A 22929-nucleotide genomic window follows, 5' to 3' on the forward strand; every position below is an offset into this window, starting at 1 on the left:
TCTAATTTAAAACTCTCATATTTATACACAAAATCTACTAGAGAAATAAGGACCATCTCATTGTTTATAGAAGAATGTGTGTTTATCTTAGGTTTTGAGAATGGATGTTGCTGTGATTGATGGTGCTCAGAGAGGCAGTTGTCACAGTGTCAAGCAGGGAGGAAAACCCGGAAGGACAAAATCTTAGAATTGTAAACACTAGACAAAAATCACTTTGTTTGGAGAAAGGTATTACTTGGTTTTATCCCTGGCTTTCTCCAAGACTGAAAAGATAAGCTTTGTTCTTTTTATTTATGATTACTCCCTACCCCCACCTGGTTTTCTGGTCCATTTGAAACCCTATTTTGTATGTTGCCATTTTTTATAACTAGGGAAGTTAAAATAGTACGGGTTTTTTAATAGTTCAAGACAATGAATGCAATAAGTATTGTTTTTTTCCCATCATGTTTTAGATCCTCAACAAATATTTTTTCAGAGCACATAGCATTTATTGAATGTCTTCTGCATGCCAGGTACCGTGCAGGACACTTACATACATATCAGCTTTGTTTTCAGTGGGGGAGGTACCATAACTTATGTTAAAGCCTTTAAGTTTTCCTTTTTGTTGTTGTTAGGTAAGTATTCTAATTTTCTATTCATGATTATTTGTTTTATATGCCACTTAATAACTAACTACAAGAATTTATGCCTATTTCTAAATATTTACTTTACCTGGCCTTATATATGGAGGGCTTTTCTCAGTATATCTTTGAGGCTTCTCTGTGGCTCACACATAGTTGGTGTTTAGAAGCCATTTGCACTGTGTCTAAATTTGGCTTCTGTACACAGATACTCCTGTTGTGACATTTTCCCCTAGGAATAAAGGGTGGTACAAGGTACAGTGCTGAAGAGTGAGGCTTTCAGCCTCACAGACCTGGGTTCAGCCCTCTCTGCCATTTAGGAGCCCACTGGCTTCAGATGTGTTGTTTATTCTCTCTGCACGGCCATCTCCTTGTCTAAAATGTGGAGTTGATGATAATACTTTCCTTAGTGGGGATTAGGAGGCTCACAGGGCATTTGTATAATATATGGCAACTTGCCTTGCACATTATAGATGCTTAATAAGTGATAGCTACTACTTTTCTTAATTTTAGAGGAAATTAAAGGCAGTCTGCATTTAGTTTTACATTCTTTGGTAGTTGTTCCCAGTCCATTTTGTTACCTTGGGAAAGTAAGTGTATCTAAATATAAAATTAAATAATTTGAACGAAGTGTTTTACTTACAAGTGTTTAAATTGTAGGGGCAGCTAACTTTGAATTATACAGAAGTTATTTAAGCTCTAAACTTTCTCAAAACAATAACATCCTCTGATTATCTTTACTGATTTCATTAGTTTTTTGTCATTACTGGAGAAACTATTTAAACCAGCTCCCTTAAACAACTCCAGAACAGTCGTGTACCATTTAAAAGTAGAGACAGAGAAGTCAACTTTGCATCATGCGGAGGGAGTGCATTCAGCAAGAATTAAGCAATGTGGGAAACATACTACCTTGTATCTGTGCCACCCTTACAGAAACCCTGAAGATAGAGTAAGCATTATTATTGTTTTATAAATGGGAAAAAAATGAAGTCCACACACAGAATAGGTGACTGGCCAGCAATCTGATCTAAATCTAAATTAGATTATAATCTAGATCGTCTGATCCCAAATCCAGTATGTTTTCCTAGTTACCACTTACCTTTGTCTTATACTTCTGTGAATGAGCTCTTCAGAGTGTGTAACTTCGGTACTTTGTTTTTTGTTGTTATTGTTTTGTTTTGCTTTGTTTTTTGTTTTTAAAGATTTTATTTATTCATTCATGAGGGACACAGAGAGAGGCAGAGACACAAGCAGGCTCCATGCAGAGAGCCTGACATGGGACTCCATCCTGGGTCTCCAGGGTCACGCCCTGGGCCAAAGGTGGCACTAAACTGCTGAGCCACCCAGGCTGCTGTACTTTGTTTTTAAAGCATATACATACTTGATTTCAAATATAGGGAGATACCAAAAGTCAGCCGTTTTTAAATCTTTCACTGCCCTGACAAACACTAGAGAGGGAATAGGACTGCAGGTGAATTTGGCACATTCAACAAAAATTTGCTATAAAGATCAAAACTAAATTATTATTCTCTTAGATCCCCACTATTTTGTTTTTAAAATAGCTTGTGTTATTCTCGCTTGCCTACTCGAAATTTGGCACAGTTATTCAAAAGGAACTTGATCCTTAGTGTATGTAACTGCAGATTAAAAGTGTTCTCAAGGTGCAAGTTTTCATTAATAAATTAGAGATAGAATTATCCAAAGACAGGGTGCTATAGGGAAGTAAAGCTTTACTTATACCTATTTAAGTTTTTAGCTGAGATTATTTAACAAAAAAAAAAAAACAGATTAACAAGAAAGGCAGAAGCTTATTAACATATGTATCTTATTATATAATTATATATTTAATATAAAAATACATATTACAGTTGTGTAATATATATTGACACACACATATAAATGTATACTCATTTGTATGTGGTAAATACTCAGGGGAAAATGAGCAACTCTCAAAGATATGGTTTTAGAATTTAAGATTAAATACCATCTTAATAAAGAAAGTGGAGGGGAGATGTAGACCTCTTAGAGAAAAGTAAGTTAATTTATGGAAGACAAATGGGCCTTTAGAAAAAGAGATTAGAGGTGTGAATTTGTGACAAAGTTTGTCTTGGGGGAATTTATGGCAACTGACTTCCTTTTGGGGGATGTATCTTTTTTTTTTTTTTAAGATTTTATTTATTCATGAGAGACACACAGAGAGGGAGAGAGACGCAGAGACATAGGCAGAGGGAGAAGCAGGCTCCGTGCACGGAACCCGATGTGGGACTCTATCCTGGATCCCAGGGATCACGTCCTGAACTGAAGGCAGAGGCCCAACTGCTGAGCCACCCAGGCATCCCTTGGGGAATGTATCTTTAGACAGTTAAGAGGAGTTCAAAGAAAGCCTCACTGTGCATTTGTTGTTTTTCAAGTGCCTACAGCTCAAAATAATCAGTATACCAAAGTGGTATGTTGCAGGGTAGCATGTCCTAAACTCCTGCAGCAGTGTTTTGCTTCATGAATTTGCGAGTCATCCTTGCTCTGGAGCCATGCCTATCTTCTCTGTATCATTCCAATTTTAGTATATGTGCTGCAGAAGCAAGCACCCTACAGCAGTATTTCAGATGGCGTGGTCTGCTACCCTTCAGAGCTTAGATTCTTTTGTCATTTTATCTCTAGCACAGTCTCTGTGTGTTCAGGATATAGTAGATGCTCAGGAAATATTCATTAACATTCAGTGACTGGATGGATGAAAGGGAGACAGGAGAGAAAGACTGTTAGCACCTTCATTCATTCTGTAAGTAGAATATTAATGCATCTGTTGTCTTCCCTTACATATTTTATACCTTACTTCAGCCTCAAAAGTTCTATCAAGTTGTAAGAATAGGATTGTTGCCCTCGTCCCAACAAATAACAAATACCTATCTATATCAGGCTATTCTAGAGACTGGGTTATGCTGACCTTCCAAGCTCCTTAAAAACTACTGCTTGAGAGTAATAATATAAATTGACTCTTCTGTTTGCAGTGACTCTGCATTTATTATGTCATCTCATTTTTAAAACAATTGCCTTTTCAAACAAAGCCACATATTAAAGCTCAGACCTTGTCTGAGCCACACAGTGATTTGGGCAAATGACTTAACCTAAGTGTTTTCTCATCTGTAAAACAGGGATAATAATTATAACCTTATAATAAGATTGTCATAGAAATTAAATGAGATAATGTAGGGAAAGTTCTTGGCATAGGGCCTAGTCTCAGAAAGAAAGCCTTTAGTAATTTATTGCCATTTTAGTGGTAGTAGTAGCAAAAACTGCTTGTTGTTATACATCTGCCCTTCAGCTCTTTAATTTTCTTTAGACTAAGGAATGTTTTGTTTATCTCTGCATCCCCTCCTAACATAGACCCTGCCGTGGATTAGGTACTCAACAAATAGCTATTAGATTGAATAAAGTAGGGGGATATATATATATTTTTTAATCAGGAAATTGTTTCCACATGACTGAACTGATGCTCGGAGAGGTTACTCACAACAGGTTTTGAGCAGCTGATGTCAATCAGCGAAACAGATTATGTCCTTTAATCTTATGGCAACCTTAGAAAAGGTTCATATGGTGTCCCAGGATTCAAGCCCACATCTTTGAATCCCAAATCCAGAACCATTTGCTTCTTTTGCAAAATACACAAGAATTCTTCCTGGGTCAGTTACTAGTATATAATTATATTTATAGTATTTGGGAAAGTATGAGTTATAAGATGAATTGATTATCTACGTTCTATTTATTTGTTAGAGCTCAAAGAAAACCACACATGGAAACATTATAGAGTTCTCAGTTTACTAGCTTTTTGAATTCTAGAGAAAAAAGGCCAACAGGTAACTGAATGCGATATGACAAAATGAACGAATGAGAAGAGAAGACGCTGAACAGATATAGAAAGGGTAGGATAAGTGAGTGCTTTACAAATGAAAGCAGATGTATGAAATTACAAGCTGTCAGATCAGCAACGGAAATGAAGATGATAAAGTGGCTCCTTACATAGATTATAATTATTCATTTTGCCCAGTCCTGTCTCCTTTCCCCATAATGTTCATGGGAAGGGGGAGGGGGCGGGAAGCTGTTGCAAAAAATGGTGCTTCCAACAAAAGAAGAAGAAAAATCTAGGAATCGAGGATATTTCTGATCACAAGCAATTATTTATTTTGTGATTTGTGTTGTTTCTGTAGAATCACAATTGTTTTCCTATGGAATATTTTTCAACTGCTTGTTCAGATTAATGAAAAGGATTCAGTTGCAACAACAGGAAGTTGTAACTGTAAAGTTTCTTCACAGTCAATGCTGTGGAAGCAGTCATTGTGGCTTACAAACCGATTGTCGTTAATGGGCCTGACTGTGACAGCAGTGGCAGATGGATTGCCAAGAAATGAAGTAGTTTACATAGACCTGCCTGAAAAGATGTGTTTAATAATTGCGCCCATAATTAGGTTGATTTGGGGAAAAAATTAAATGACAGTCTAAGGAACACAGTTAGGCTTATCTATGAAGATTCTGACATTTTTCCTCCCAAGAAATACTGCATAGATCCTCCCCCTAAATTTCTCACTTCCTTTAGAAAAAAATATTGGAAGAAATTATATTTTTTAAACTTTGAATTATGTAATATTTACATATAAAAGAATAAATGTAACGTAACTTTTGAAGCATAATAATTAGGGTAAATATTATTAGAATTTTAAACTGTTTTTTCCCATTCATAAGATTTTTGTTACTAATTTCTAAGCAAAACTAGAGACATTTAAACACAGATATATAAATGGCAATAAATATGCATGCTTCTAAGAGTTTATTTATATTGCAAACATACACATCTCTATATCTGAGGCTCTTCTTCCAACACCTCCTGAGGATAAGTGCTAGATATTAGATTGCAGTTAACAGTACAGTATGCTGCTTCAAAGGCCATTTGGTAAAGATTCCTTCTCCCTATTTCCTTTTATCAAATTAATTGAGTTATTGGTTTGCTTTCTTTAAATCTAAGTTGTTATTTTTTAGTCTTGAGTAATGCAAACATCTTAAACAGTATTGCTTCTGAATTCTTCTTTTTCCTCTTATTTAGTGATCTCTAGTAACTACCAGACCTGTCTTGGCCTTCTGATGCATTACCCACTAATTGGGGACGTACACTCACTAATTCTTAAGGCTCTGTTCCTTCGAGATCCAAAGGTAAGCTTTCCAAATAGAGTATGCACAATTTTAAGTTGAGTGAAAGAATGGTTTCTCAGCATGACTCCAAGAATTCATAGTGGGGAATTTGTGTAATGACAGATGAATTGCTTACTGACAGAATTTGCCTGAAGTTGTAGGCAAAATTCACATACTTCACTGGCTAACAGCTGAGCAGGTAAATTAAGTAAGTGTACATGGACCGTGAGAACCTGGAACACACATCTCTTGTCCCTCAGAGGGTTGTTCTGCCTTCTCCTTTCCTCATAACTCAAGGAAGTAGCTCAGCAACTGTCTCTCCTTATAACCACATTTCATTATCATTGGTACCTCTCACAGAGACCAGCTTACCCAGGTAGAGCCTCAGGGGCCATGTGACCAAGACATTAGAGCTATAAAAAGCACTGGTTCTGGAAAAGTTTATGACACAATGAAATACTAAATCATTTTATTTTTGGATTATGTATTTTTCTAATTTTGTGGAAGAGTAACCTAATAAAACAGAGATTCAAACGACTTTAATGCTGATTTCTCTATTTGAACTTAAAGCAAGCCACCAAAATTTTCTTTACACTTCAGAGAAAAAGTGTGCTCTTTTACAACTAATGTTATATTTCTTGAAAATAAGAACATTTAATGATCTAAAAAAATCTGTGAATCCTTGATGCTTTTGAGCCAAACAAAAATATTGGATGAAATATAAGAGAGAGAGCTTCAAACACGAGTATGAGAATGCCAGGCATTCGGTGGTAATCCCAGCCTTTGGCTCTTTGGCAGAATTCCCAATAGTCGTGTTGGCAGTTGTCGAACTGTCTTGGAGTCCGTCTGTCTGTGGCTCTGTTGCCAAAGCTCTGTCTGAGCCACTTGGGCCTCCAAGTTTAACGTAAATTTTAGTTCTAAAGGATTTCTGCTTTTCCCTCTGCGGTTGACTTCCAACATTTGAGTATGACCTCTATTTATTCTTTGATAGATTTAAAAGATTTGATTTCTTTGTGCCTATACCCATTTTCTACAAAAATACACAATTTTATATCATTTCTGCTCTACAGTGTTTCATTATGTGTCAAATATCCATCATTTCTCTGTTATCTAAGGTAGCATATTTTTTTCTGGTAAGGCTTAGGAGTCTGATTGTAAAATCAAAAACCCATATTTTATGTATATATTTTTTATAAAAAATAACCACAACTATGAAATATCTACAAAAGGAATAAAGAATGAGGTTGCTTGTCACTGAAGTATTTGAGTTTTGGTCTGTAAACTTAAGGTAAACTCTATCAGCTCAGCATTAGGAATTCTTAGAATCATACAGAGTGGGGTAAAAAACCTGTGAAAATAACTATTTGAATTCTCTACTTACATGATTTATTTTTGGTTTTACTGAAGGGAGAACTGAATATAATATCTAAACCTATCGATCTTGGTAATTTTTCCCTGGCTAAATATGGTTAATCTTGCTATGAATCATCCACTCTTCTAGATGTAGCATTCTATATAATAAATCAGTCAGTGTTATTAGTGGAATCTGAGATTTTAATAGAGTACTTTTTATCTCAATAAGATAGTGTACATAATATAAATATAATGAAGCCAATTCTGTAAGCATTAAAAAAATAAATTCTCTAAGGATTAAGAGAAGAAAAATATTGGCATTAGTATCTAAAGAAAAGTATTCCCCACTTTTACATTTAGGGTCTAACTAAGTAAAAATGATCAAGATAATGACCCAAAATATAAGACCTTAAACTGATATTTCTGAGGCAGAAGAAATTGATCAGGAGGAGGAAGGAATCATGTTTAAAAGGCTGTTGAGAACAAGTTTATAGAATGATGATATCTATAGAAATATAAAGAAAGTTGTAGTGTTAAGGAGCTTTCACATGACTATCCCAGCAAGGTGATAGTGTTAGTTAAGGAGCAAGGAGACTGAATTAGGGATCAGGACACTGGGTCAGATCTTGACTCTACTAACAACTATCCTTGTGATTTGGGGAAACTCATGCTTGCTAAATCATGGTCTTCTCTTTTGGGGTTGAATTAAATTTTCTCTAACGACCTGCCCAACCATAGCTCCTTTGTCCACAAAAAACTGATATAATTACAGTGATCTAGTAAAATCCAGTCCAGTGCTACAGAGGTACAAATGGGGAAGAAACACAAACACACACACACACACACACACACACACACACAGCGAGTTTATATATAGCATAGAAATCCACAAGTGGACAGAATTTTCAATGTAGTAATGTCATTATAATTCATATAGGAGGCCATTTACACAGAAGAGGAAGAAAAAGAGGGAAGGATGATGTTAGTACCCCACCCATATCCTCTAAAAATCCAAACATCAGTGTGCTTAATTTCTATTAGTAACAATGAAACACTTAAAATACTTAAATCATTCCCAATTCAAGTAGATCAGAGTAAGTATATAAACACACAGTCTCTGTGAAGTGAACTAGTAGAAGGATGAGATTTGAGGCATGAAAGTACATTCTCATAGTCCAGTTATTTGTGACAGTAGTGTTTGTGGTTGCTGGCAGACCCATTTTATTAATAAAATAAAAATAAACAAGGAACTCTGAGCCCTCTGAGTTCATTGCCAACTTCAGAAAAGCACTTTGTCCTACCACTTTCCGTAAATCCCAGTGGCGATTGCTCAGTTGAGAATAGACTCTGTGGGATCCCTGGGTGGCGCAGCAGTTTAGCGCCTGCCTTTGGCTCAGGGCGCGATCCTGGAGACCCGGGATCGAATCCCATGTCGGGCTGCCGGTGCATGGAGCCTGCTTCTCCCTCTGCCTATGTCTCTGCCTCTCTCTCTGTGTGTGTGTGTGTGTGACTATCATAAATTAAAAAAAAAAAGAAAAAAGAGAATAGACTCTGCAACTAGAGCATGCGACACTGAGCTTTAATTGTTCTATATCAGATGTAGGCTTTACTGTGAAAAGGTTTCTCATTTGAACAGACTGAAATAATGGGGCTGTACACTGTAATAACAGAATCATTGTCCTTCATAGTTTCTAAGCACTTTGATGTCCTTACAACAAGCTATGAGGTAGACAAAACCAGGTTATCTTTCTTCATTCTTTTTCAGTGCAGGCAGGTTAAGGTTATGTGGCTTTCCTGAGGCCGAAGACTTGTTAAGATTCCAAGCTAGCAAGAAAGACCCCATAACCCTTGTATGTATCCATCCCCTCCTGAGATTCCCAGCCTACGTTCTACCTCTTTCAGGAAGCCATTCGTAGGCTCAGACAGGACATGTTTTCAACTTTGAGTCCTCATAAGGATCTTATATTTTAGTTATTTGCTTATTATTGCATCCATTATTCCATATGATCCTACTCATTTTTTAGCATTTAACTTTGTGTTCTACAGGAGTTGATATTAAGAAAATAAATTGAATTTGGATGTGGTTGCTAAGCCTCTTCCAGTACACCATACTGACTCTAATCTGGGTGGATCTCATTCACCTAGTGTATATCTGAAACCCATACCCACATCCCATGGAGGCCTTTACCAACTATATATTTGTCAGTTGCCATTTTTATCAAGATGGTGAATGACCCTGCATCTTAAACTTATAGAGTATCTAGTTCCTTCATTTGCTGTGTGTCAGAATTGTTTGAAAAACTGTTAACACCTTCAAATATTATGGAACGAAAGAGACATAACAAAGAATCTAATTAATATACCTCACTGTGACCGTCAGAATTTCAGAACTGCAAGGAACCTAGAGATCTAATCCAGCTTCTGCTTCTGTAGACAAACAAAGGATCAAGGTGAAATCCGAGACTCATTTAATACAGCTTGTCGGTTGCAGAGCCGGCACTGGTTGATCCCAGGTCTTCCAACCACCTTTCCACACCAGAACTATATTTTTAAGAATAGTAGAATCCTATTTACTACTATTTGTCATAAAAATTATTCAATTTGTAACAGACATTTAATTTGCATCTGTAATAAATATAACTGCCACATTAATAAGTGGACCTAGAACTATTTGAAATTTTCTTAAAGGTATGCTGTGTAAAGAGACTAAATGTCAAGTATCTGTTTGTAGCATCATGTTCTCTGTTCACCATAAATATGATTTCTATACTTAGTTCTTCAGACCATGATCCTAATTCTCATTTTCTTGTCTTTATGATATTAGAACCACTGAGCAGATTTCCAAAAACAATCCACTAAATGAAGTAGAGGGATAGAAGGAGGACAGTCTGAAAAATATGAAGTGATTAAAAAACATTGTTCTAACTAGTTGTTCAAATTTTAAAAAAAAATTTAAAAACCCAATTAGAAACAAAAGTCATAGAAAATGTGAACATATTGTGTTCCTTAAATAACCAGATGTTCTCTCCTTCCTGAAGGCAGTAAGGGCTAGGAATAAAAGGTTTAAAACTATTGTTTTAAGTTAACTGTGAATTTTGCAAATCTGTTTTTACCCTTTAGCAAATAAAATTCTAATACGGAAACATAAGCAAAGTAATTTTCATTTTTTGGTGCTCTCTTATTTGTGTTGTGTGTTGAAGTGTTAACCTTATCACAAAGACTTATTACAAATGAAATACAGTACATAGATTAACATTTTAGATTATGCAGTAAGAATTTGACAGCTACTGTTTGTTTTGAAGACAAGAATATTCTCCAAAAAATATTTCTGGTAAGTTTGCAAGCAACCCTTTTAGCAGTGACTGCTATTGTTTTTGGAAGAAAATTGCTAGAAATAAGACAATTTAATTTCATAGTCCTTCTTGTACACAGAAACACGCTATAAAAATATAGTGTACAGTGTTCTTATGCTTGGCCAATTCTGTTTTGGCTTTTATTTGGAGTTATGTTAAAGTTTGCCTTTTTAAATTATAAAAGGTCTAAATATTCAGATTTCAGATTTTATGCAGGTAATAGATTTTTTTACTCTTTTAATTCCAAAAAACTCCATTGTAGGTGTTACTTTTTAAAAATAAATGACTTTGGTAAAATGTCATCTATCAGAATTGAAAAAAGGTGAATGAATCCAAGCCTGCTACCAATCAAGTGACAGTGTTGCAAAATGTGCATTACAGTAGTTGTATTCATTTTCCCCTGAGTAGTAAATAACCTGAAAACCACATATACTAACTCTTTAAGGAGGATGCAGTACCCATTTTTTTTACTTTTCATGATGTTCCCATAGGAGGTTCTGTTCAGATTTTCCAATATTAGTTTTTAATATGATTTTCTCTTGTAGAAAGAATGCTACTTCGCTTTTCTTCATCCTTTTTTTAGTCCCTGAAAAACAGGAGCATTTCTCTGAAAACTGCCATTCTTTGAGAATCATTTGTTTTTGTTTTTTTCTATTAATGACTCCTCAAAATGTTTCTTTTTCTTTGTATATGAGCTAGGTAACTACATGTCATTCTTTTATTATCATTAGATTACAGCCAATTGGACATTTATTATCATTAATATTTAGGTATTAGTGATTAATCAGGTATAGACTTTTTTGACATAGGACAGCATTAAAAAATACTAAGTTCTACTTCTGAAGTAATGGTGGCTATCAAAAATCTGTAAAGAAATAACTTGAAAATCTTGACTAAACCAATACTTGAAATTTGTTTTTATTGTAGACATTTTATAAAGTCAGATTATGTTTCTCAAAGCTTGTTAAGGGTTTCCTAGTGCCTCAAATAATTTTGAACTTATTTTATAAAAGTGTTTGGAATTTATTAATTTATTCAACAAACCAGTCTTTCTTGTATACTATCTAGAATTCAACAGACCTTGTTTAGATCCTGGTGAGATATATGTATGTATGATGTGGCTTTATCATAATACACAAGTAAACAAGAAATTACTCAATTTATCACGTGCTGTAAAGGATACAAATAGGGTAGCATTAAAGTAACAAGAGGAGGAAAAGAACCTGAGCTTGGTGAAGACCTAATTTATGTAAGTTAGTCAAAAGGCCCTCTCTTTGATGAGATACCACTTTAGCTGAGAACTAATGAAGGAGAAGATATCAGCCAGACATAGAATAGGGAGAGGAACCTCTAGACAGGGGAACAGCAAACACTCCAAAGTAAAAAAGAGCCAAGCCTGTTTATGAACTAAAGAAGACCAGTGTGACTAGAGCCAGGAACTTAGGGGAAGCTGCCTGAGATAGCGGAAAGGCCAGGGAAGGCTTGTTATTACTTTGTTCTTCCCCGGCAATCTTACATGTTGATATATGGTAAAATTACTTCTAAGGTCCCACTTTGAAATTCTAAAAAGATTGCTGGGTTTATGGTGATTCCTCTGATGACTGAGACACACTGTCATTACAAACTATTCTTAACTCTCAGCTGGAAGTTCTAAGAACTCGTCTTAAATGAGTTCCTCGCTTGGGAGAGCACACTCACTTATTCAGACCTCTGGGCTGTAACATGGATCTGACCAGTAGGTCATTGCATAAGTTAGAAAGACTGGCCAGGACCCTGAATATATATTATATTTATCTTTTAAAACACTGTCTTGGCTTCCTTCCCTACACTACCAGTCTCAGTTTTGCTTTCATTAGATCAGTAGTATGCTCTACTATGTAGTGACGAGGGAACTAAACCAGTCTTTCTCACCTACCAAAATGGGAGCTCTCCTAGGTCAGGGATTAGATCTCCAACAGCACTAATCCAATGGCAGCCACATGAGGGAAACACAGAATCAGGTTCCATTGACATCACAACCTGCTGTATTTATTGGACGACTCACTCCTTTTCTTGAACTGTACAATGAAGCAGCTAGGCCTGTATCTCAGTAGACCCTTCTGGACTTATTTTAGCAAGATACAATTCAACAGATACACTTTATAGTTACTTACTGTGGGCAGACCATGAGAACTGATCTATGGGACTAGGATATAGTCCATATATATAGTAGTCCATTTATATAGTCCATTTATAGATGTAAATAACTAATTCTTATGGAAAGTAACATGAGTGAGAGAGTACTGCAGGAAGAATAGGTAATTCGGACTTGGAGAGTCAGAAAGACGTGGAAGAGGCATTCTGACTGGGTTTTTAACAATTTCCTTGGGAGATGTCACTCTGTCTTAAGAAAACTCCATAAGCAAAGCTCCTGAGAATTGCCGAAGCAAGTGGCCAAACTGAGCCTTGCAGTACTCCCTCCACACTAACTCAGTGAGCCCCTCAGGGACCTAAAAAACAGCATTGTCCCCTCTCAATACCTCATGTGCAAATAGGCACTCATTTTTTAAGTCTATCAAATGTATCTTAGTACATACATAGTACATACATAGTACATACTTAGTACATAGTATTTTATTTGGCATTAATTTATATGGTATTCCAATTTGTAGGTTATTATTCAGCATAAATAAATGTTATAAGAGTGAGAGGGAGAAGACCACTCCCTGCTAAGTAGAGAGCCTGATACAGAGCTTGATCCCAGGATCCTGAGATCATGACCTGAGCCAAAGGCAGAGGCTTAACAAACTGAGCCACCTAGGCACCCCTGGTCACTCTCGGGAAGCTTAGCAATTTTTATTTTGGGTGGCTGAAGAGAGCTGTGAAACTTTGTGGCAGATTCTTCTGCATGTTTTAAATGAAAGGGTTTCTTCTCTCAACCCATTGCAGTGGTGATTTATTTTTCCTCAAATAGCTAAAGAAGAGACTAGATTGCATGGTTAATTCTGTTCTGAAAACAAAATCTACAAACCATTCCCCTTTTATTTGATAACTTATAAGTAAGGGAAATCTAGGTTTTTAAGGGGAAATACTTATTTTAAATAGATTACTTAAGCTTTTAAAGCTATTAATCCAATGCATGTGTGTTTAGAAAGGCACTAGGAGGCCCCAAATGTAAAAGCATTAAAGAATCACAATACGTTATAGTGATATGTTTGTGATATGTCCCTGAGGTCAGAGAATGAAGTATCTGCCCTGCTTCACTGCTGACTTGCCATTTTACCCCCAGAGAAATCATTTAACCTTTTGCTTCCTTAGATTCAGGTTCATTAATTGTTTTTTAAAAAGGGATAGGTGACTGGTGAGGCTTTAATTAGCCTATAATCTCTAAAAGTCATTTGCAGCTCTAAGTGCTTTGAGAATCTAGCTAATCACTTATTTTCCTTATTGTATATGAAGTAGCTTATTTACAAAGAAAAGGCACTACATGGAGTTGTTTCTACATGGTCTTACTGTTACAATGTCAAGAAACTGAAAGTTTTATCACAGAGTATGACAGATTATAAACTTAAAACTGACAAAATAGGAAAAAAAACAATAGTTCTTTTTAATATATAAGTAGTTGTGGCCAAAACAAGTATTTATTTATCTCTTGATTATATTAGCTTAGTAAATATTAGTAAATATTGTATTGCTGATTTAAAATATTAAGTATACTGATTTTATAGGAATAAAAATCAATACATTCAAGTAGTTAACTGCAAAACAATAATCAATTAACTTTATTATATGTAAATACTTTAGGCAAGAAGTTATATCTGTTCCAAAAAACAAAACAAAATCACAAAAGATTTTATCATGGAGGATTTTTAAGTATATTTCATCATTTGTATGATTACCATATTGGGATATGTCAGGGAGGTTTGCGTATATATGTAAGTGTCAGTTCCACTCAGATGAGCCTAGAGCTGCCACCACCTATGCAGAGTTGGCCCCCAGCTCCTCCATTCAGCTCTGCCTAGGGGGTTTCACTCAAGTATTTGATGTGTAAGGTCCTCAGATGCTGTTAATGACATTTTCCAAGTATCTTCATATGGTTTGGAATAGCTCTCTATTTTACTTTGGTTGTTTTTCCTGGTTTCAAAGAGGAACTTTTTAGTTTTATTTCTCCACATTGTTTCTTTCTCCAAAATGTATTTTTATTCATTTAGCCAAAATTTACTGACCTTTTGCTGTGTAGCAGTAGCATCTAAAATGTCTCAGAAGTCTTGATTGAATACAAAGAAGGATGAACAGGATTTGTGGCAAATGAAAGGAATAATCACTTGGTTGATTCTCTGTGACCTCCTTTAAGTCTTTGCTAAGGTCTGGTCTTCTCAGTGGGACCTGCCCTAATCACCCTGCAGTTGCCCTGTCTCCACGAGCCCATTGCACCAGCCCTCCTGATCCCCTTAGCCTGCCCTACTTTCCTTTCCATGGCCAATTATCACCTTCTATCATAGTAGATAAGTTGTAAATTATTTTTTTTTATTTTCTGTCTTCCCCTACTAATATACCAACATCATGACAGAAATGTGTTTAGTCTGTTTTATATTCTGTTACCCAAGTACCTACAATAGTGGGTGGATGAATGAGTAAATAAATGTATGGTGACTATTAACCCCCGACCAAAGAAACCCCCACGCTCTCTGCCACAAGGGAAATTACGCTGTTCATTGCAATGCAGTTCAGCAAGTGTTTATTGCTACCTGTGCTGGGTTCTGGGAATATAATGAATTAGGGGGACACAGTCCTCTCAACACAAAGTTTACCATCTAATGCAGTGGATCTTGAACTATGGTGTGCCAGAGAAGCACCTGTGGGATCTTGTTATAAATACAGACTCCTAGACCATTCTAGTGTAAATCCAGAAATCTGCATTTGTAACTGTTCTGAAACTGGCCAGCCATGGACAACACTTTAAGAAACAGACACTAGTTTCAGAAAAAAAGTTATACAAATCGAAACCCAAATATCTAAAAACAAAAGAATGGCATACACAGTGACTACACAGAGATAATCCAGTAGAATATAGGGAGAAACTAATGGAACTTCTATCTATAGTCACTTTTCTAAAAGAAAAAAAAAAACTGAGGGGGGGTGGGGGGCAGAGACACAGAGCGAGAAGCAGGCTCCATTCAGGGAGCCTGATGTGGGACTCAATCCCGAGTCTCCAAGATCAGGCCCTGGGCGGAAGGCGGCACTAAACCGCTAAGCCACCGGGCTGCCCTGAACTTTACTTTTTAATGACAAATTAATACTGGTATCTTCACTAGGCCCATATGTCAGCCAGTCATATATCACCTGTGAAGTCTACCAAGGGAAGAGGGGACTTTTCCACGCAAAGGTGTTGACAGTGGCCTCCTCTCTTCTTTCTGCTTTCACCACCTTGTGTCTTATTGCCATTTCCATTTGCCCAGTTAAGTGGATTTATGGGCTGTGTTATCTTAAATTATGGCATATTTATAATAACAAAGAGATGTCAGGGACCATGGACATCTATTGTGAGTTCACTAGATATCTTCTAGTGTACTTAAAAGAGTCGCCAAATATAATTTCTTTTTGAAAAAAAATATATACTTCGGATTTGCTTACCTCTGTTGTGTTGAGTAGCTATTAATAATATGTTACTATGCAAATATTTTTTAAATAAACAATTTGTCTCTTCAAATTAAGATTCAAATTAAGATTCTCATTTTAATAATGAGAAAAAATAGGAGCTTTCTCAAATTCATGCTATGGAAAGAACATTTTAAATTTGAATATTTGGAAACTTCTCATCCATTTGCAGTGTTCTTGCCAAAAACAATTTAAGTGTATCATTTAAAACTTTCTAGGTACACTAAAAAGTTGTGGGAACAGAAATTCTAACTTGGTTACTAATATCCCAAATGAAGAGATGAAGTCAGGTTTGAATCTGTTTTTTAAAATCCAGAAAAGTAACATCCTCCAATTAAATTATTTTAAGAGCTGGATGATGGTTAATTTTATGTCATCTTGACTGGGCTAAGGAAACCCAGATGCTATTTCCAGAACAGGTTAGCATTGAATCAGTAGACTAAGTAAAGATTTTCCCTCACCAGTGTAGACAGGCATCATCCAATCTCTTGAGAGCCCAAATAGAACTAAAGGGTGGAAGAAGAGCAAACTTTGGAATTAGGACTTCCATCTTCTCTTGCCCTAAGACATCTGAATTCCTGGTTCTTGGACCTTGAGATTCCAGGACTTCCCAGCATAGTCACCCCAGTCTTTCCCTGACCTCCCCCCAACTCGTCCACCCACACTTCCCTCTTTCCACCCCTACCCACCACCCCAGTTCTCAGACCTTGGAACTTGGACTGAATTATACCCACACTTCCCTCTTTCCACCCCTACCCACCACCCCAGTTCTCAGACCTTGGAACTTGGACTGGCTTCCTTGGTTCTCCAGCTTGCAGTTGGCAGATTTTAGCACACCTCAGCCTCAGTAATCACATAGACCACTTCCCATAATAAATCTTTTCTTATATATCCGTATATATCTTATTGGTTCTGTTTCTCTGAAGATCCCTAATGCAAGCTGATTAATATCAAAGAAGTAGAAATTATGTCAGTTTAACAAGAATTTTGGCATAATTGGTGGATTGCACTATGAATGCTATACTTTAGCAAGAGAAGCCAATAATGTCCTTCCTCCATGCAGACCTATGTCTCTTTGTAGGTTAGCATTTTCTGAAATGTTATTGACAAAAACTGACTATCACAAAGCACTTAACCAAGATTTTTAAAAAGTAAAGAAGCATGTTGAATCATACCAATGTATGCTAAACATATATTTTTCAGAAGAGCAAAAATTACCATTGTAAGTAAACTATTATGAAAATGAATTTAAATATAATTTATTTCATCTCTATCTCATTTAAAAATTCTGTTATGCATACATATATTTTCTCATGTGCATAATTAGTACAAGTGGTACATGCATATGACTTGTAAATAAATAAATAAATACACACATATTGAGGGTATAAGCAACCCCCTCCCATTTTTAACTAGTAAAGGAATAATGAAAGTTGAAGTTGATCCCTGCTCTAGACTAGTAGTTCCTGAAAACTGATCTAGTTGATTCTAATGCTTAACCAGGATGAGAGTCTTAAGGCTGCCTCCTAGAGCATATACAGTTCTAGAGTCCCCGTAGACATACCCATTAGCAGGCACAGCTTGGAAAGACACAGGCCTTACTCTTACCCATATGAATAGGAGAGTTCTCCTGAACTTCTCTAATTAAACTGATAATGTAATACCTTCTAGAACATTGGCTTTCACTGAGAAGTATACCTGTTCCATCCCAGTCCTCTTACCGTGTTCTTATCATTTGGCTCATTATGCAATTTTAGAGATGGTATTGATAATTACAAAGTAAGGCCTTTAAAACATTCAGTTATGGGGCATGATACATTTTGCAAATTCTTTAGAGGTAGTTAAGACTCTAGAGATGATATAACTATACCTTCATTTCCTCCTGAGGGCTTGATAAGGATGTGAGGCAACATACCCAAAGTATCCAGAATTCAATGGCATAGCCAAGACCAGTCCCCAGGCTCCCATTTCCAAACTGGAGCCATCTGACATGCTCTTCCTTGACCTTGCTCTCCCTGAAGACTCCTGGGACAGAAGTATCTCAGTACTTCCACACTCACCATTTCCCTCCACTTCCTCTGTGACCACAAGGAAAATTAAGATGAGTTGTTTGATCTTGTAAATACAAAACTGTGCATTTCAACTTGATTATCCTTCCAAGGACAGTTGTTTACTTCTGATTTCACATTTATTCATGGTCTGAATACTGAATTTGAAAATTGGTCTATTAGTTTGCCAGGTCTAGTCTCCAGGTTCCTGAAGTAAAGTACCCAGTGAAAGCGATAGGGGAAAAGTATAAAAATAATATAAATTGCTTTTCTATAATAAAACTGATCTTTGAGTGATTTCCTTAACCATGAGACTATAATGGCTTAAGTGGAAGACAATAAGACAAAAAAATTTTAAAAATTAAAAATTAAAGTAAACCAGTCAAGAGAGCCAGTTCAAAGGCTTAAGAGTGACAGTGTGAAATGCAGAAGGGAGAGAGAGAGAAAGTAAATATATAAGAATATGGATAAATAGGAAGTTAAGTAACTGGAAAAAAATCACCTTGGACAGCTTTTTCTTTTTTTTTTTTTAAGTGATTTTTTTTATTTGTGAGAGAGAGAGAGAGAGAGAGAGAGAGGCAGAGACATAGGCAGAGGGAGAAGCAGGCTCCATGCACTGGGAGCCCGACGTGGGATTCGATCCTGTTCTCCAGGATCGCGCCCTGGGCCAGATGCAGGCGCCAAACCGCTGCGCCACCCAGGGATCCCTTGGACAGCTTTTCTACTTGAGAATAATATGTGTACATACTACAATGATTATTCAGTTTCATTGTTATAGTGTATTAAGGTTGACCAGCTGCTGTAACAAATAAACCCTTATGTTTCTTTAGCATCTCACAGCAGATGTTTAAGTTTCACCCAAGTGACAATCCATTATAAGGCAGGGATGGGAGTATCTCATAGTCACACAATTCTTTGGGCTTTTGCTAGCCCTGCTGTTTTCAACTTCAACCTCCCAGGGTCACCCAGTACATTGACATCCCCATCAGGATGAGAAAAATAGCAAGGAGGATGGTCCTTGGGAGTTTTTACAGCAAGGCCTGCAGGTGGCATGCATGACTTTCACTCACATTCTGCTGGCTGGAATTCAGTCCTTTGGCTATCTCTAACCACATATGACTTTGGAAAATGTAATTGAGCCATGTGCCCAAGAAGAGGAGGAAGCAGGTGAGCTGCCAGTGGCTCTCTTTAAAATGGAAATGCCTTTGGTTGCTTTACCTCTTCTGCTGTTTGAAAGGACCTTCTTTAAGGAAAAAGCTAAAATCACAGTGTGATGGTTGTGATGTTAAATCTCACAATCTGAGAAATCTGATTTTGTTGTCAGAAAAACCAGGCCATCTCTCAGAGACAGATTCCCAGAACTGAGCTCAAAAGGCTGCTGTGTGAAGCCAGTATGTCCCTTTCTCTATCTACAGTAATGGAACATCTGTAAGACTGATATCTTCATGCCCCTGGTGGCAGACACAGGGACACCACGTTATTATCAGATCACTTACAGTGAGGGGGGAAAAAAACAAGTTATTGAACTATATATATGACCAGCATACTGTAGACCTACATGGAAAATGTAATCAGAATCACAGAGCTCCTTGGAGGGCCTGGTGTCAGATGGATGCAGATGGGAAGGCATATTTAATGAAACCAGGCTAAGAGAGCTAGCATACCTACTCCACAGTAAGGATAGTCTTCCTGTGGTCCTAGAAAGCGCATGGCCCATTAACCACTAACTCAGGCTCTCTCTCCCACTGACTCTGCCCATATGTGCCTCTTTAACTACTTTTCTCTGCTTCCTTGGCAGTCCCTTTTTGACTGACATCTTTTTGCTTTTGATATATATATATTAAACATTAAGGAATATAGTCAGACCTTCTTAACCTGAAAACCACTTGGTGTCTTGAGGAAGGCTGCATACCTCAGTTCAGCGATACTTTGTGTTAATTTTACTGTTCAACTTTCCCATAGTCGTTGGGTACACCTCAGAATTACTCCTAATCATTAATAAACTTGATTTCTGAAAAGGAAAATTGGAAGTAATTGTCTCCTTACCCACCATTTTAGGGATACTGTCAGTAACATCTTTTTACGGCATGGTTGCTTCAGTAAATCAAGAGTTAGGCTTCAGGTTTTTCTCTACACACTGTCATTCTTAGCTCTTTGACAACCCCTTCAAGTTTATCCTCTATAGTGTTTATGGAAAATGTGTTGAAGAAATATGAATTGATGAGAGCTATAGATGTGTCATAAAATTGTCAGTTGTAGGTCTGACCATCATTACATTATAAGTTGGGGTTGTTAGTGACTTGATTCTTTCTGACCTTATAGTTCCTATTGCAGTGCAAGTGCCTTATCCATCATTTCTCTTTCTTTCTATAACAACAGTAATAAAAATAGAGATTATTTCAAATTATTTCACTTAAAGTAAATGTTATATGGTGCTTACATGACTTGAGCTGTCATTGGGAAATAGCGCCAAACAGGAAAATTTGAAGAAGGCAGAAAAATGACAGGAATGCTTGGAGTTGTGTTCATAAACCCAGGAAAGAGATAAACCCTTCAGCCTAATCTTTCCAGCTCGTATCTAAAGAAATCCCACCAGATTTTCTCATAAAGGTTGTAATTGAATGTATCTATTATATATTCCACTTACAAGAGGACCCGCTGACGAGAATGTCAGCTATTAATTTGAGATCAACTACTTAATTTACTTAATTGATAACATCTTATTTAAACTCTCTTATTTGAACTTTCTTTCATTTGAGTTCTAGAGACTAACCAACTACATAGGAAGCAGCACTGAACAAAAATGAAATTTCAGAATATATTTAGGACTTAATCAGAAAAAAACTGACCTCTGATTAAACAAGAGAGAAGATTTCATTACCACAGAGATAATACAGCTTGGTGTCCTAAAGGATTGCATTCGAGGATTTAAAGTGTGTTTGAATATTTTTTATTAAAGTGATGTCATTTTCTACTAGCATTCCTTTTGGTGTAAGGAAGCAAGCAATGTAATATAGACAGTATGAGCATTGTTTCCTTCTCCTGTTTTCTCTCATTCCTTCTTTCTTTTTTCTTTTTTATTTTATTTTTAAAGATTTATTTTTTTATTTATTTATTCATGAGACACACAGAGAGAAAGACAGGCAGAGACACAGGCAGAGGGAGAAGCAGGCTCCATGCAGGGAGCCTGATGTGAGACTAGATCCCCGGGGTCTCCAGGATCAGGCCCTGGGCTGAAGGCAGCGCTAAACCACTGAGCCATCCGGGTTGCCCCTCCTTTCTCTTTTTTAAATAAGACTTAATTATGAGCTTCTTGAAAACAGAAAATGTAAAGAGTTACTTGAAAGAACATTTAAGAGAGTGTCAACAAGGCTTAGTCAATAGTTAACTATGTGTGGTGAGCAATTCATTGTATTTCCCGGTATACATCTATTGATTGAGTGGGAAAATGTATGGATGAACAAGTTTGCAAATATAAGAAGGTTGGATAATGAGTTGATTTTGAGTAGGCTGTGGGATTTACAGGTAGAAATATCCAGAAGGCAACTGAGAATGTGTGTCTCATGCTCGAAAGGAGAGCTTTGAAGCAGAGAGAGAGAGATTTAGAAAGTGTAGAGTATGGACATTAGTTGTAGTTGAGGTATTGTAGATAGTCTCAAGGAATGATATGTTAGGGAGATGAGAAGAGGGCTGGGAAGGGAATTGGGACATAACAATAGGGGCAAAAGGAAGGAGCATATGGAGAAGAGTCAGAATGTGGGAAAACCATGAGAAGACAGAATTACAAAGGCCTAAGAATAGATAATACCAAGAACATGGAAATGGTTAATGAAAATGTTATAAAGAGAACAACTAAAATTAAAAACAAATAATGCGGGCAACCCCAGTGGCGCAGCGGTTTAGCACCGCCTGCAGCCCAGGGCGTGATCCTGGAGACCCTGGATCAAGTCCCACGTCAGGCTCCCTGCATGATGCCTGCTTGTGTCTCTGCCTCTCTCTCTCTGTCTCTATGAATAAATAAATTTAAAAATCTTTAAAAATAAAAAAAAACAAATAATGCTGTTGAAAATTGCTGATGAATTTAGGATATACATTGAAGGGGAAATAAAAGTATCCTTTCATCACTGCTTCTCCCCATAATTGTCCCCTCACCACACAAACATAGTTTAATTACTTTTTCTTCAGATTGCCTTTCCATTGTCACTTCCTCTGGGAAGTTCTCCCTGATATCCCTGATGAAATAAAATTCTCCTGTTGTACACTTTCATAGCACCATATGCCTCCTTTTCTAAACATTCAACACAGATACAGTCCTACACTCATATATGTACTTATTTGATTGTCTCATCCTCTAATAGAAGCTCCTTCAGGGCAGAGTCATGACTGAGGTGTCACCACTATACACCCTGTTACCTAAAAAGTGCCTAACACATAGGACATATTCGGATGGAAGGATTTATAGATGGTTGGAGACAAAAGGATGTTTCTTTCCATATTATCTTTATGCCAGCTCTGTGTTCTCTTCCTTCTGCTTGGATTGCTCTCTCTGGCTCTCTCCTACCAACAACTTCACAACCTTCCTTTCTATCCAGCTTCAATGGCACTTTTTGGTTTTAAAATGACATCAGCTTCCCACTATTTCCTAGTAAAATTCATATGAAGACCCAAACAAAAACAGTATCACAACACAAAAACAAAAGTCAAGCAACCTATTGCCTGTAAAAAGTTCAACTCAATTAA

The 22929-nt window shown here is 36.7% G+C and overlaps 1 protein-coding gene and 1 non-coding gene across 2 annotated transcripts in view; one reads left to right on the top strand and one right to left on the bottom strand.

Moving 5' to 3' along the window:
• Positions 1–22929, top strand: part of TBC1D5 (TBC1 domain family member 5) — a 530534-nt gene that overhangs the window by 407370 nt on the left and 100235 nt on the right. Inside the window, exon 16 of the mRNA XM_055321341.1 lies at positions 5713–5819. Within this exon, the coding sequence (XP_055177316.1) occupies positions 5713–5819 (107 nt within the window). The remainder of the gene's footprint in view (positions 1–5712; positions 5820–22929) is intronic.
• LOC129507431 (U6 spliceosomal RNA) lies at positions 3099–3205 on the bottom strand. The gene has a single exon (XR_008664000.1). It is a non-coding gene; the product is annotated as a U6 spliceosomal RNA (small nuclear RNA).

The sequence above is a fragment of the Nyctereutes procyonoides genome, unplaced genomic scaffold, assembly GCF_905146905.1.
Source record: "Nyctereutes procyonoides isolate TBG_1078 unplaced genomic scaffold, NYPRO_anot_genome, whole genome shotgun sequence".
Taxonomy (NCBI): Eukaryota; Metazoa; Chordata; class Mammalia; order Carnivora; family Canidae; genus Nyctereutes; species Nyctereutes procyonoides.